We start from the raw sequence: 12,417 nt of genomic DNA on the forward strand, positions 1-12,417 counted from the left end.
TCCACCCATACCGATTGCACATCATCCAAGCTAATGTCCTTCCTTACTATTGCATTAATTTCCTCTATATCCAGCAACGCCACCACACCTCCTTTTCCTTTCTGTCTGTCCTTCCTGAATGTTGAATACCCTTGGATGTTGAGTTCCCAGCCTTGGTCACCCTGGAGCCATGTCTCCATGATATCAATTACATCATATCCGTTAACTGCTATCTGCGCAGTTAATTCGTCCACCTTATTCCGAATACTCCTCGCATTGAGGCACAGAGCTTTCAGGCTTGTCTTATTGACACCCTTTGCCCCTTTTGCTGTCATGTGGCCCTTTTTGATTTTTGCCTTGGATTTCTCTGCCCTCCACGTTTACTTTTCTTCTTTCTATCTTTTGCTTCTGCCCCCATTTTATTTCCCTCTGTCTCCCTGCATAGGTTCCCATAACCCCTGCCATATTAGTTTAACCCCTCCCCAACAGCACGAGCAAACCCCCACCCGAGGACATTGGTTCTGGTCCTGCCCAGGTGCAGACCATCCGGTTTGTACTGGTCCCACCTCCCCCAGAACCGGTTCCAATGTCCCAGGAATTTGAATCCCTCCCTTCTGCACCATTCCTCAAGCCACGTATTCATCTGAGCTATCCTGCAATTCCTACTCTAACTAGCACGTGGCACTGGTACCAATCCTGAGATTACTACTTTGGAGGTCCTACTTTTTAATTTAGCTTCTAGCTCCTTAAATTCGTCTTGTAGGACCTCATCCCATTTTTTACCAATATCGTTGGTACCTATATGAACCATGACAACTGACTGTTCACCCTCCCTCTTCAAAATGTCCGCTCCGAGATATCCTTGACCCTTGCACCAGGAAGGCAACATACTATTGTGTTCCTAACACAGATGAGACTGCACACAAGGAGGTTAAAGTAACAGTGACCTCAGTCTTTATTAACACACTCCAGAGTGAGGAACAGGCCTTAGGGGTCGGCTTATATACAGTGCTCCCAAGGGATGCTGGGATCCCTTGGGACTTCAGGGGATGCGCTCCCTGGTGGCGGAACATGTGAGTGCATGCTTCACAGATACACAACATCACTCCCTCCCAAAGTCAGTGAAAACTATTTACAAGGTGATGCGGTCAGGAGCCTTTCTTTCCCTGGTGGACCGCCTCAGTACAAATGTCTGTTCTGGTGTGTTGGCTGTGCCCTCGCTGGGCTGGCGTGTTGTTGGCCCTGCAGGGCTGCTGGGTGAGCCTGGCCTTGCTGGGCTCTGTTAGGCGTGATGGGTTTGATTTCCCGGTCCGGAGTGGTGTCGTTGATCCTTTGAGTGTGTGTTGTGGGCTCGAAAAAGGTGGTGTCTGCTCTGTGTTGTTCAGGGCAGTCTCTGAACCGCAGCCTCGTTTGGTCCAGGTGCTTTCTGCAAATTTGTCCATTGTCTAGTTTGACTACAAACATCCTACTCCCTTCTTTAGCTATCACGGTGCCCGCGATCCACTTGGGACCATGTCCATAGTTTAGCACATACACAGGGTCATTCAGAACAATTTCCCCGTGACACAGTGGCGTGACCATCGTTGACATTTTGTTGCTGTCGCCTGCGCTCTACCTGATCATGCAGGTTGGGGTGAACCAGCGAGAGTGTGGTTTTAAGTGTCCTTTTCATGAGTAGCTCAGCCGAGGGTACCCCTGTGAGTGAGTGGGATCTCGTGCGGTAGCTGAGCAGTATTCGGGGCAGGCGGGTTTGGAGTGAGCCTTCTGTGACTCGTTTGAGGCTCCGTTTGATTGTTTGTGTTGCCCGCTCTGCCTGCCCATTGGAGGCTGGTTTAAACGGGGCTGAGGGGACATGTTTGATCCCATTGCGGGTCATGAATTCTTTAAATTCGGCACTGGTGAAACATGTCCCGTTGTCACAGACCAGTATGTCAGGAAGGCTGTGGGTGGCAAACATGGCCCTCAGGCTTTCAATGGTGGCGGTGGCAGTGCTTCCCGACATTATTTCACATTCAATCCATTTTGAAAAAGCATCCACCACCACCAAGAACATTTTACCGAGAAACGGACCCACATAGTCGACATGGATCCACGACCATGCTCTGGAGGGCCAGGACCACAAACTTAGTGGTGCCTCTCTGGGCGCGTTGCTCAACTGAGCACACACGCTGTAGTGCCATACACAGGACTCTAAGTCAGAGCCGATACCGGGCCACCACACATGGGATCTGGCTATCGCTTTCATCAGGGGGTAGTGTGCTGACGTAGATTGAGAACTGGTTGTCAGACAGGAAGCAAAGAGTAGGAGTAAACGGGTACTTTTCAGAATGGCAGGCAGTGACTAGTGGGGTGCCGCAAGGTTCTGTGCTGGGGCCCCAGCTGTTTACATTGTACATTAATGATTTAGACGAGGGGATTAAATGCAGTATCTCCAAATTTGCGGATGACACTAAGTTGGGTGGCAGTGTGAGCTGCGAGGAGGATGCTATTAGGCTGCAGAGTGACTTGGATAGGTTAGGTGAGTGGGCAAATGCATGGCAGATGAAGTATAATGTGGATAAATGTGAGGTTATCTACTTTGGTGGTAAAAACAGAGAGACAGACTATTATCTGAATGGTGACAGATTAGGAAAAGGGAAGGTGCAACGAGACCTGGGTGTCATGGTACATCAGTCATTGAAGGTTAGCATGCAGGTACAGCAGGCGGTTAAGAAAGCAAATGGCATGTTGGCCTTCATAGCGAGGGGATTTGAATACAGGGGCAGGGAGGTGTTGCTACAGTTGTACAGGGCCTTGGTGAGGCCACACCTGGAGTATTGTGTACAGTTTTGGTCTCCTAACTTGAGGAAGGACATTCTTGCTATTGAGGGAGTGCAGCGAAGATTCACCAGACTGATTCCCGGGATGGCGGGACTGACCTATCAAGAAAGACTGGATCAACTGGGCTTGTATTCACTGGAGTTCAGAAGAATGAGAGGGGACCTCATGGAAACGTTTAAAATTCTGACGGGTTTAGACAGGTTAGATGCAGGAAGAATGTTCCCAATGTTGGGGAAGTCCAGAACCAGGGGTCACAGTCTGAGGATAAGGGGTAAGCCATTTAGGACCGAGATGAGGAGAAATTTCTTCACCCAGAGAGTGGTGAACCTGTGGAATTCTCTACCACAGAAAGTAGTTGAGGCCAATTCACTAAATATATTCAAAAGGGAGTTAGATGAAGTCCTTACTACTCGGGGGATGAAGGATTATGGCGAGAAAGCAGGAAGGGGGTACTGAAGTTTCATGTTCAGCCATGAACTCATTGAATGGCGGTGCAGGCTAGAAAGGCTGAATGGCCTGCTCCTGCACCTATTTTCTATGTTTCTATGTTTCTATGTTTCTATCATTACTATACCCGGGTGTGTGCTGTGGAAATCCGAGATGAACGTCTCCCTGCCTTTTTTGTGTAGCACTACGCGGTTACCCCACAACAGGCAGTCTGCCTGAATGAAAAGCTCATCCTTTCGCCGCTGGAACGGCTTGATTATCTCTTGCATTTCAACGGGGATGCTGGGCCAGCTCCCATGCAGTACACAGTTTTTTACTAGGGACAGCAGAGGATCTTGGCAGGTGATTTATCATTTTCAAACACTTCCATGACCATCAACAAGTCTGCGGGCTGCGCCACCATCTACAAGTTTGCAGGCTGCGCCATTTCCACCCCCGTGGTGGCAATGGTAGCCGACTGAGAGCATCCGCACAGTTCTCGGTGCGTGGCCTGTGGCGGATGGTATAGTGATATGCTGATAGCGCGAGTGCTCACCTTTGTATGCGGGCTGAGGCATTAGTATTTATCCCCTTGTTTTCAGCGAACAGGGATATGAGGGGCTTGTGATCGGTTTCCAGCTCAAATTTGAGGCCAAACAGGTACTGATGCATTTTCTTTACACCGAACACACACGCTAATGCCTCTTTCTCAATCATGCTGTTGGCCCTCTCGGCATTAGACAAGCTCCTGGAGGCATAGGCGACAGGTTGTAACTTCCCCTCAACGTTAGCTTGTTGTAATAAACACCCGACTCCGTACGACATGACATGCTAGCACAAGTCTTTTACAGGGGTTATACAATACAAGCAGCTTGTTGGAATATAAAATGTTTCTGGCTTTCTCAAAAGCAATTAGTTGGTTTTTTCCCCCATATGAAGTTCTCACCTTTACGCAATAACACATGTAGGGGCTCTAAGAGGGTGCTTAACCCTGGTAGGAAGTTATCAAAATAGTTGAGTCCAGGAACTACCGCAGCTCCTTGACGTTCTGTGGCCTGGGCGCATTCCTGATAGCCTCTGTCTTGGCATCTGTGGGCCGAATGCCGTCCGCCGCAATCTTTTGCCCCAAAAACTCCACTTCTGTTGCCATGAAGTTGCATTTCAAGCTTTTCAGCCATAGCCCTACGCGATCCAGTCCCTGGAGGACCTCCTCCAGGTTTTGTTGGTGCTCGACGGTGTCCCGACGGTGACCAATATGTCGTCCTGAAAAACCACCGTGTGTGGTACCCGACTTGAGTAGGCTCTCCATGTTTCTCTGGAAGATCGCTGCTGCCAACCGAATTCCAAACGGGCATCTGTTGTAGATGAACAGTCCCTTGTGCGTGTTGATGCAGGTGAGGCCCTTCGTAGACTCCTCCAGCTCCTGTGTCATGTAGGCCGAAGTCAGGTCGAGCTTGGTGAACGTCTTGCCTCCTGCCAGCGTCGCAAATAGGTCATCTGCCTTAGGTAGCAGGTATTGGTCCTGTAGCGAGAAACGATTAATAGTTACTTTATAATTGCCGCAAATCCTGACCGTGCCATCACTTTTGAGTACTGGAACAATCGGGCTGGCCCACTCGCTGAATTCCACTGGGGAGATGATGCCCTCGCGTTGCAGCCTGTCCAGCTCGATTTCCACTCTCTCCCTCATCATGTGAGGTACCGCTCGAGCCTTGTGGTGAATGGGTCATGCCTCTGGGACCAAGTGGATCCGCACCTTCACCCTGGAAAAGTTTCCAATGCCTGGCTCAAAAAGGGAAGGAAATTCGTTCAGAACCTGGGTACATGAGGCCTCATCGACATGTGATAGCGCTCGGATGTCATCCCAGTTCCTGCAGATTTTGCCCAGCCAGCTCCTTCCAAGCAGTGTGGGGTCATCGCCCGGGACAATCCAGAGTGGCAGTTCGTGCACCGTGCCCTCGTAGGTGACCTTGACCATGGCGCTGCCCAGGACAGTGATGAGCTCTTTGGTGTACGTTTTCAGTTTCATGTGGATGGGGCTCAGGGCTGGTCTGAGTGCCTTGTTGCACCACAGTCTCTCAAACATCTTTTTACTCATGATGGATTGGCTAGCGCCAGTGTCCAGTTCCATGGCTATGGGTAAGCCATTCAATTTTAAGTTTAGCATTATAGGTAGACATTTCGTCGAAAATGTGTGCACCCTGTGTACTTCAGCATCTGCCTCCTCTCTCTGAGACTCGAAATTGCTTTGATCCACCATGGACAGATATTCCTCTGCCACCTCGTGGTTAGCAGGTTTTGCTGAGCTTGCAGCTCTTCTGCAAGCTTGTTGGAGATGCCCCATTGTTCCACAGCTCTTGCAAAATACCCTTTGAAGCGGCATGAATAGGCTGAATGGAAGCCTCCACAACACAAACAAGGTGTGAATTGCCTTTCATTCATCCTTTGTTGCGGACTCTGAGTCATCTGGGTCACCTGAGGCCTGCTGGCAGTTGCAGACTCGTGGTTTCTGCCCTGTACATTTCTGCTCGCAAACACAGTTTCAGTTAATTTATGAACATTGCTAGCACTTGTGTGCTGAGAGATTTGTTTGGTGTTATCACTGGTGGACATAAACTCCTGTGCTATCGCAATGGCCTTGCTGAGGGTCGGTGTCTCTACAGTCAGAAGTTTTCGTAGGATGGTCTCGTGGCCAATGCTCAGTACAAAAAAGTCTCTGAGCATTTGCTCCAGGTAGCCATCAAACTCACATTGTCCTGCAAGTTGCCTTAGCTCGGCGACGTAGCTCGCCACTTCCTGACCTTCAGATCGCTGGCACGTGTAGAACCGATACCTCGCCATCTACACGCTCTCCCTCGGGTTAAGATGCTCCCGAACCAGTGTACACAGCTCCTCATACAATTTATCTGTGGGTTTCACCGGAGCCAGAAGATTCTTCATGAGGCTGTATGTCGGTGCCCCGCAGACCATGAGGAGGACCGCTCTCCTTTTTGCAGCGCTTCCTTCTCAGTCCAGCTCGTTGGCTGCAAAGTACTGGTCCAGCCGTTCGACATAGACTTCCCAGTTCTCACCCTCCGAAAACATTTCCAGGATGCCCACAGTTTGCTGCATCTTTGCGTTGGATTTGTATACTCGTCGCCAGTTATTGTGTTCCTAACACAGATGAGACTGCACACAGGGAGGTTAAAGTAACAGTGACCTCAGTCTTTATCAAGACACTCCAGAGTGAGGAACATGCTGGGATCCCTTGGGACTTCAAGGGAAGCGTTCCCTGGTGGCGGAACATGGGGGTGCATGCTTTACAGATACACAACACATACCATCCTGGAGTCTCGGTTGCGGCCACAGAAACGTCTATCTATTCCCCTTACAATAGAATCCCTTATCACTATAGCTCTCCCACTCTTTTTCCTGCCCTCCTATGCAGCAGAGACACCCATGGTGCCATGAATTTGGCTGCTGCTGCTCTCCCCTGGTGAGTCATCCCCCTCGACAGTACCCAAAGGGGGGGTGTATCTGTTTTGCAGGAAGATGACCGCAGGGGACCCCTGCACTACCTTCCTTCAACTGTTCTTCCTGTTGGTCACCCATCCCCTATCTGGCTGTGTACCTTTACCTGCGGTATGGCCAACTCACTAAACGTGCTATTCACGTCATTCTCAGCATCGTGGATGCTCCAGAGTAAATCCACCCGCAGCTCCAGTGCCTCAACGCGGTCTGTCAGGTGCTTCAGGCGGATGCACTTCCCACATATGTGGTCATCAGGGACAGTGGAAGCGTCCCTGACTTTCCACATAGCACGGGAGGAGCATAATGCGTGTCCGAGCTCTCCTGCCATGACTTAACCCTTAGATTAACTGAATTTGGCAACAACAATGCTAAAAGATTACTTACTGATAAAGAAAAGAAAAAGAAAAACTACTCACCAATCACTTACCCCCTTGGCTGTGACATCACCTTTCGATTTCTTTCTACTTCTTTTTTGCCTTCTCTCCCTGCTGCAGCTGCATCAGCTGGCCTCCGGCATCCCGCTCGAACTCCTCGAGTGATGGGCCTTTTATAGGCCTCCCCGGACACCCGCTCCGCCTCTCCAACATCCCGCTCGAACTCCTCGAGTGATGGACCTTATATAGGCCTCCCCGGACACCCGCTCCGTCTCTCCAACGTCCCACTCGAACTCCTCGAGTGATGGGCCTTTTATAGTCTTCCCCGGAGACCCACTGCGCCTCTCCGACGTCCCGCTCGAACTTCTCGATTAGATATCCAAGAATTGAGAGCACCCATGGAACCTCAGTCCAACCAGAGTCAGCATGTTCTGGAGAAGATGGGAACATTCTGCATCACTATTGCTTTGGGCTAATGTGGTTGTTGACATTCGTTTTCGGGGTGAGCGCTGCAAGGGTGGCCCTAATTGTGGTGGCATTAGCAGGTAAATTTAGTGTTAGTGCCAATATGAATATGAAACTGAGGAGATTAACAATACTTAGCATGAACCAGCAGGTGTGTGAGTGTTTCTGTCACTGGGGTTAGTAATGACAAGGCTGATGTCAGTGGGATAACGTTCAGACATAAGCAAAAGTGAGAGATGGAATTTTATTCTTCTAACTGATCCTTCTTTCGAAATCCCAACTACCTCTTGTATGATTTTCTCGGCCGCTTCACGGCCCCCTCACCGAGTTTGGGCCGGAGTGGGGAAGAGACAGGTTGGCAGCTTGACAGATGCATGCGCAGAACTCGGTTGCCGGAAAAAAAATTGCGCATGCGCAGAGCTCGGCCTTCGATCTTTGCCGAGTCAAATGGCCTGCACCGCCCGCCAAACCCCGCTCCCACTCGCTACATTCTCATCAAATTCCCACTGGAGGACCTCAGCGGCAGCGGACTATAAAAATGAAGGGCCGTCCGAATACCGCCGAGAAACGGAGGGCAGCGAGACATGATCAATTTTGGGGCCTTTAAATGGTACGACACTGAAAAGTGTAGAGAACAAAGGGATCTTGGAGTGCAGGTCCACAGATCCCTGAAGGTAGCAGACCAGGTAGATAAGGTGGTTAAGAAGGAATATGGAATACTTGCCTTTATTAGTCGAGGCATGGAATACAAGAGAAAGGAGGTTATGCTTGAACTGTATAAAATACTGGTTAGGTTGCAGCTGGAGTTTTGTGTGCAGTTCTGGTCACCATATTATAAGAAAGATGTGATTATACTGGAAAGGATGCAGAGGAGATTTACAAGAATGTTGTCTGGACTGGAGAATTTTGGCTATGAGGAAAGATCGGAAATGCTGAGTTTGTTTTCTTTGGAACAGAGGAGGCTATGAGGAGTCCTGATTGAGGTGTATAAAATTATGAGGGGACCTGTTTCCCTTGGCAGAGGTGTCAATAACCAGGGGGCATAGATTTAAAGTTAATGGGGGGAGGTTTAGAGGAGATATGAGGTGTAATTTCTTCACCCAGAGGGTGCTAGAACTTAATGCCTGAAAGGGTGGTAGAGGCAGGAATCCTCACCACATTTAAAAGATACTAGTGCAGACATAATACAACGCCCCTCCTCTTCGTTTAAAGGGGAGAGCCGCTGCGCACTCTGCCGGGCTACTGATGGCCTCCACTGGGCGGCGTGATGTTGAGGCTGCAGACCGGTACCCAAAACGGAGTTCCGGGCTGCACGATGGCGGCTCGGGCCACGCAACAGAGGAAGAAGTCGGGCCGACCAATCAATCGGCCAAACCGGCAAGGTGACCTTCCCTTCAACTTTACGATCCGCAAGGCTGGCGCTGACACCGCTCGTCAATGTAGGCCAATGTCCGCCGTGGGGCAGAAAGAGGTCAGCGCGCACGGCGATGATGTCATCACCGATTGCACAGCGGCCCAGTGTGCTACATGCGGATCACAGCGCTACCATGGCAACGCCTCCGCTAACTCCCATGCAATTTTGCAGGAGCTGGTAATGTCGCCCCCACCCCCACGGGCAGAAACAGTTTTGCGCTCCGTTAGCGCCCCCCGGATGCGCTAACGGGCGTCGCTAAACAAGGCAATTTCAACCCCTACTCATTCTTTTTAATTTCAACAGAAAATATGCAAAGCTGGCAAACAATGCTTCAACCTGGAGTCATTCGTAATATTGGCCCTTAATTATCGTATGTATTATATGATTCTGCATTGTAATAGTGAGACATGTTTTTCTTTTCTCCAAATATATTTTGAAGTTTATTATTTAATAATTTTGATGCAGGCTTTTAAAAATACATAAATACACTTACTTTGCAATAGGTGTAAAGAAACCACAGTGTAGAAGCTCCAGTCTTCTTTCATATTTCATCCTCAATGCTGCTTCTACAGATGAAACTGTTTGGTTGTAAACCGGATCCGACAATTCAACAAAGTTCTTGCCTTTTAAAAGGAAAGACTTAAGTTTATTTCTGCTCTATTACCTAATGTATCTATTATGTATAGAGAAAGAGTCAGACTGAACACTGTGAGCTCAAAGTAAAGTGTGACCTTAGTCTTTTATTGCAGGTCTCCAGAGTGTCGCTCCAACCTGCGAGGCCTCCTTAAATATCTGTGCTCCCAAGGGATTATGGGATCCCTTGTGACTCCAGGGGATGAGCCCTCTGGTGGCTGTACAGAGTAAATACAATTTTACATATATAACAGTATCCATTCTATTTTGGCTATTTTCTACACATATGCAAAAGAATACTACTTGAAAAGAAAGTTTTGCTAAAATAACCCAGATAAACTAACTACCACACAAAGGAAAATTGGAACGAATATTCCTGTCCCCCTCTACCTGGATATGAGGCAGACAGAGAGCAGAGAACTCCATCTGCAATGATCTGAACTCATCTGTATTTCCAATTTCAGGTCATTATCCTACCCCTGTTATGCTCCTGGCACAAACCAACTTCCTAGCGTGGTCTTGTGCTGAGAAATGGCAGTGAAATTACAGGAATGACCAACTGTATTGGAAACTTCTGTAGCAGCCAGAATAACATCCAAAAGAAAGACTGACTGGGATTTACATGGCGCCTTTCATGACCACCGGACGTCTCAAAGTGTTTTACAGCATCCTGACTGTTTGCAACAATACAACCTGCCTCTCAAGAAACAAAAAAAGCAGTCACTTCAGAAAGTAAAAAAGGTAAAAAATAAAAGTTATGGAAGGAATTTTTTTTTTAAATAAACAAATTCCCTCCCCTGCCCCCACCGCAAAAAAGAATTAAGGGGAGGTCAGCACAAGGACTACACCAAACCAACTACTTTTGATGATCCCGCATCAGAGTACCTTTCCAGCAATTATTATGGAAAAGAGAGGTGGGAGGAATCTCCTCCTGCTAGCCATAGTATCATGACTGCTCTTTTCCTGCACCTGGGGCTCTGTTGTTCTCACCCCTCCCCAAGGGAAGTCCTGGAAATCCCATGGAAACATAAAGGGGACATAAACCTGGTATCATAAGTCCCTGTCCCTTTTTTGCTCCTTTGCACTTAGGAACTAAGTAGTCCCCAGCCATACTGGACAGGATAGTTTGTCACGTATTCCTACAAATGTGCTTCTGCGTTATTTTTTCACAGGACAACTTAAAAACAATTTAGTAATTGCACAAGCACATAAGCTACATTACCTATTTTAGTAAGGTTTTTGTCAGACTTTAATGTTATCCTTCATATGTCTCACTATTAGCTAAGATCATCAATGGGCTAAAATCACATGGGCACATGTACTCCATTTAAGATATTTGACATGATGAGCTTTCCACACCAGAAGCCAAGTAGCTGTCTCTTTGTGCATTCGGATAGCTTAGCATTTTTTACATCCATGCAGAAGGGCTTGCTTGATTCATCATAAATGGAAAATAACCAGGCCTAGAGTAAGACCCCGAGGAACAGGGATCCTTGCAGTAAGGCACTTTCCACACATGAATGCCATGCACAACTATCCAACTCAGATACATGGTTGTGGAGCTGTCAACCGCCAGGGTCTATGGAGCATTCTCCTCCGTTTCGGATAACCCCAAAAGTTCGTCACCATCCTCCACCTGCTCCACGATGACATGCAGGCCGTGATCCTTACCAATGGATCCACTACAGACCCAATCCACGTCTGGACAGGGCTGCGTCATCGCCTCAACCCTCTTCTCAATCTTCCTCGCTGCCATGTTCCACCTCACAGTCAACAAGTTCCCCATTGGAGTGTGTCATGTATTTAATGGTCATTGTAACCCATGTATAAACTGACCTAAGTTGTACACCATGAGAACATTGACCACTAGGTGGTGAATTTGTGCGAGACACTCTTAACCTGGACTTTCAGATATAAAAGGGGAAGCTCAACCCACCTTAATCACTTCAGTGCTGGCTAATAAAGGTTACTGGTCACAGAGTGACCTTCTCTCAAGTATGGGCCTCGTGTGCATTTATACTGTATAGTAAGGACACATTATTGGCGACGAGAAACTTGGATGTAAACCACGCGAGCATGGCCACTAGCAGCACAGATGAGAGGTACTGTGTTGGTGATGATTGGGACGATTTTATAGACTATAGCAAAGTTTCGTCACTAAGAAATGGCTGGGACAGGATTCGGCCAACAAATGCAGGGCTCATCTCCTGACGGTTTGTGGATCCAGAACGTACTCCCTGATGAAGGACCTTCTAGCGCCAGAGAAGTCGGTGGACAAGACTTTTGAACAGCTCAGTAAGTTGATTGGGGAACACTTTAAACCGGCGAGCAGCATGCACATGGCGAGACACCGGTTTTTCACGCACAGCGGCGAGAAGGACAAAGCGTTCCAGACTTCGTGGCACACCTCCGGTGACTGGCGAGCCTATGTAAGTTCCCAGATGCATGCAAAGCGGAGGTGATGGGAGACTTTTTATTGAGGGCATCAGGCATGCTGGGGTTTTCAGGAAACTGATTGAGATCAAAGACTTGACCCTGGAAACAGTGGCTTTGATGGCCCAGACATTTATCTCAGGGGAGGAAGAGACCAGAATGAAGATTGACAAAAATCTTGGTTTAAATGCAGCAAATGGACAGGGAGTCAACATTGTTAACGTGGCACACAGTTCACCAGGCAGACAGGGGCAATCGGACATGCCTGAGCATGTAGTTGAACCCAAAAGGGGAATTCAACAGAGACAATGGCTAGCTGATTCATGCCATCACAAGGGACAATGCGGCCAGTAATGGGGCCAT

The 12,417-nt window shown here is 48.4% G+C and overlaps 1 protein-coding gene across 10 annotated transcripts in view; it reads right to left on the reverse strand.

The window, feature by feature from the left end:
• The window catches only part of LOC139264307 (uncharacterized), a 382,502-nt gene that overhangs the window by 353,900 nt on the left and 16,185 nt on the right, over positions 1–12,417 (reverse strand). For all 10 annotated transcript variants that reach the window (XM_070880566.1, XM_070880561.1, XM_070880557.1 and 7 more), the window contains one exon: positions 9,482–9,611. In XM_070880566.1, coding sequence (XP_070736667.1) covers positions 9,482–9,611 — 130 coding nt within the window. The remainder of the gene's footprint in view (positions 1–9,481; positions 9,612–12,417) is intronic.

Source organism: Pristiophorus japonicus, chromosome 5, assembly GCF_044704955.1.
Source record: "Pristiophorus japonicus isolate sPriJap1 chromosome 5, sPriJap1.hap1, whole genome shotgun sequence".
NCBI classification, from domain to species: Eukaryota; Metazoa; Chordata; class Chondrichthyes; family Pristiophoridae; genus Pristiophorus; species Pristiophorus japonicus.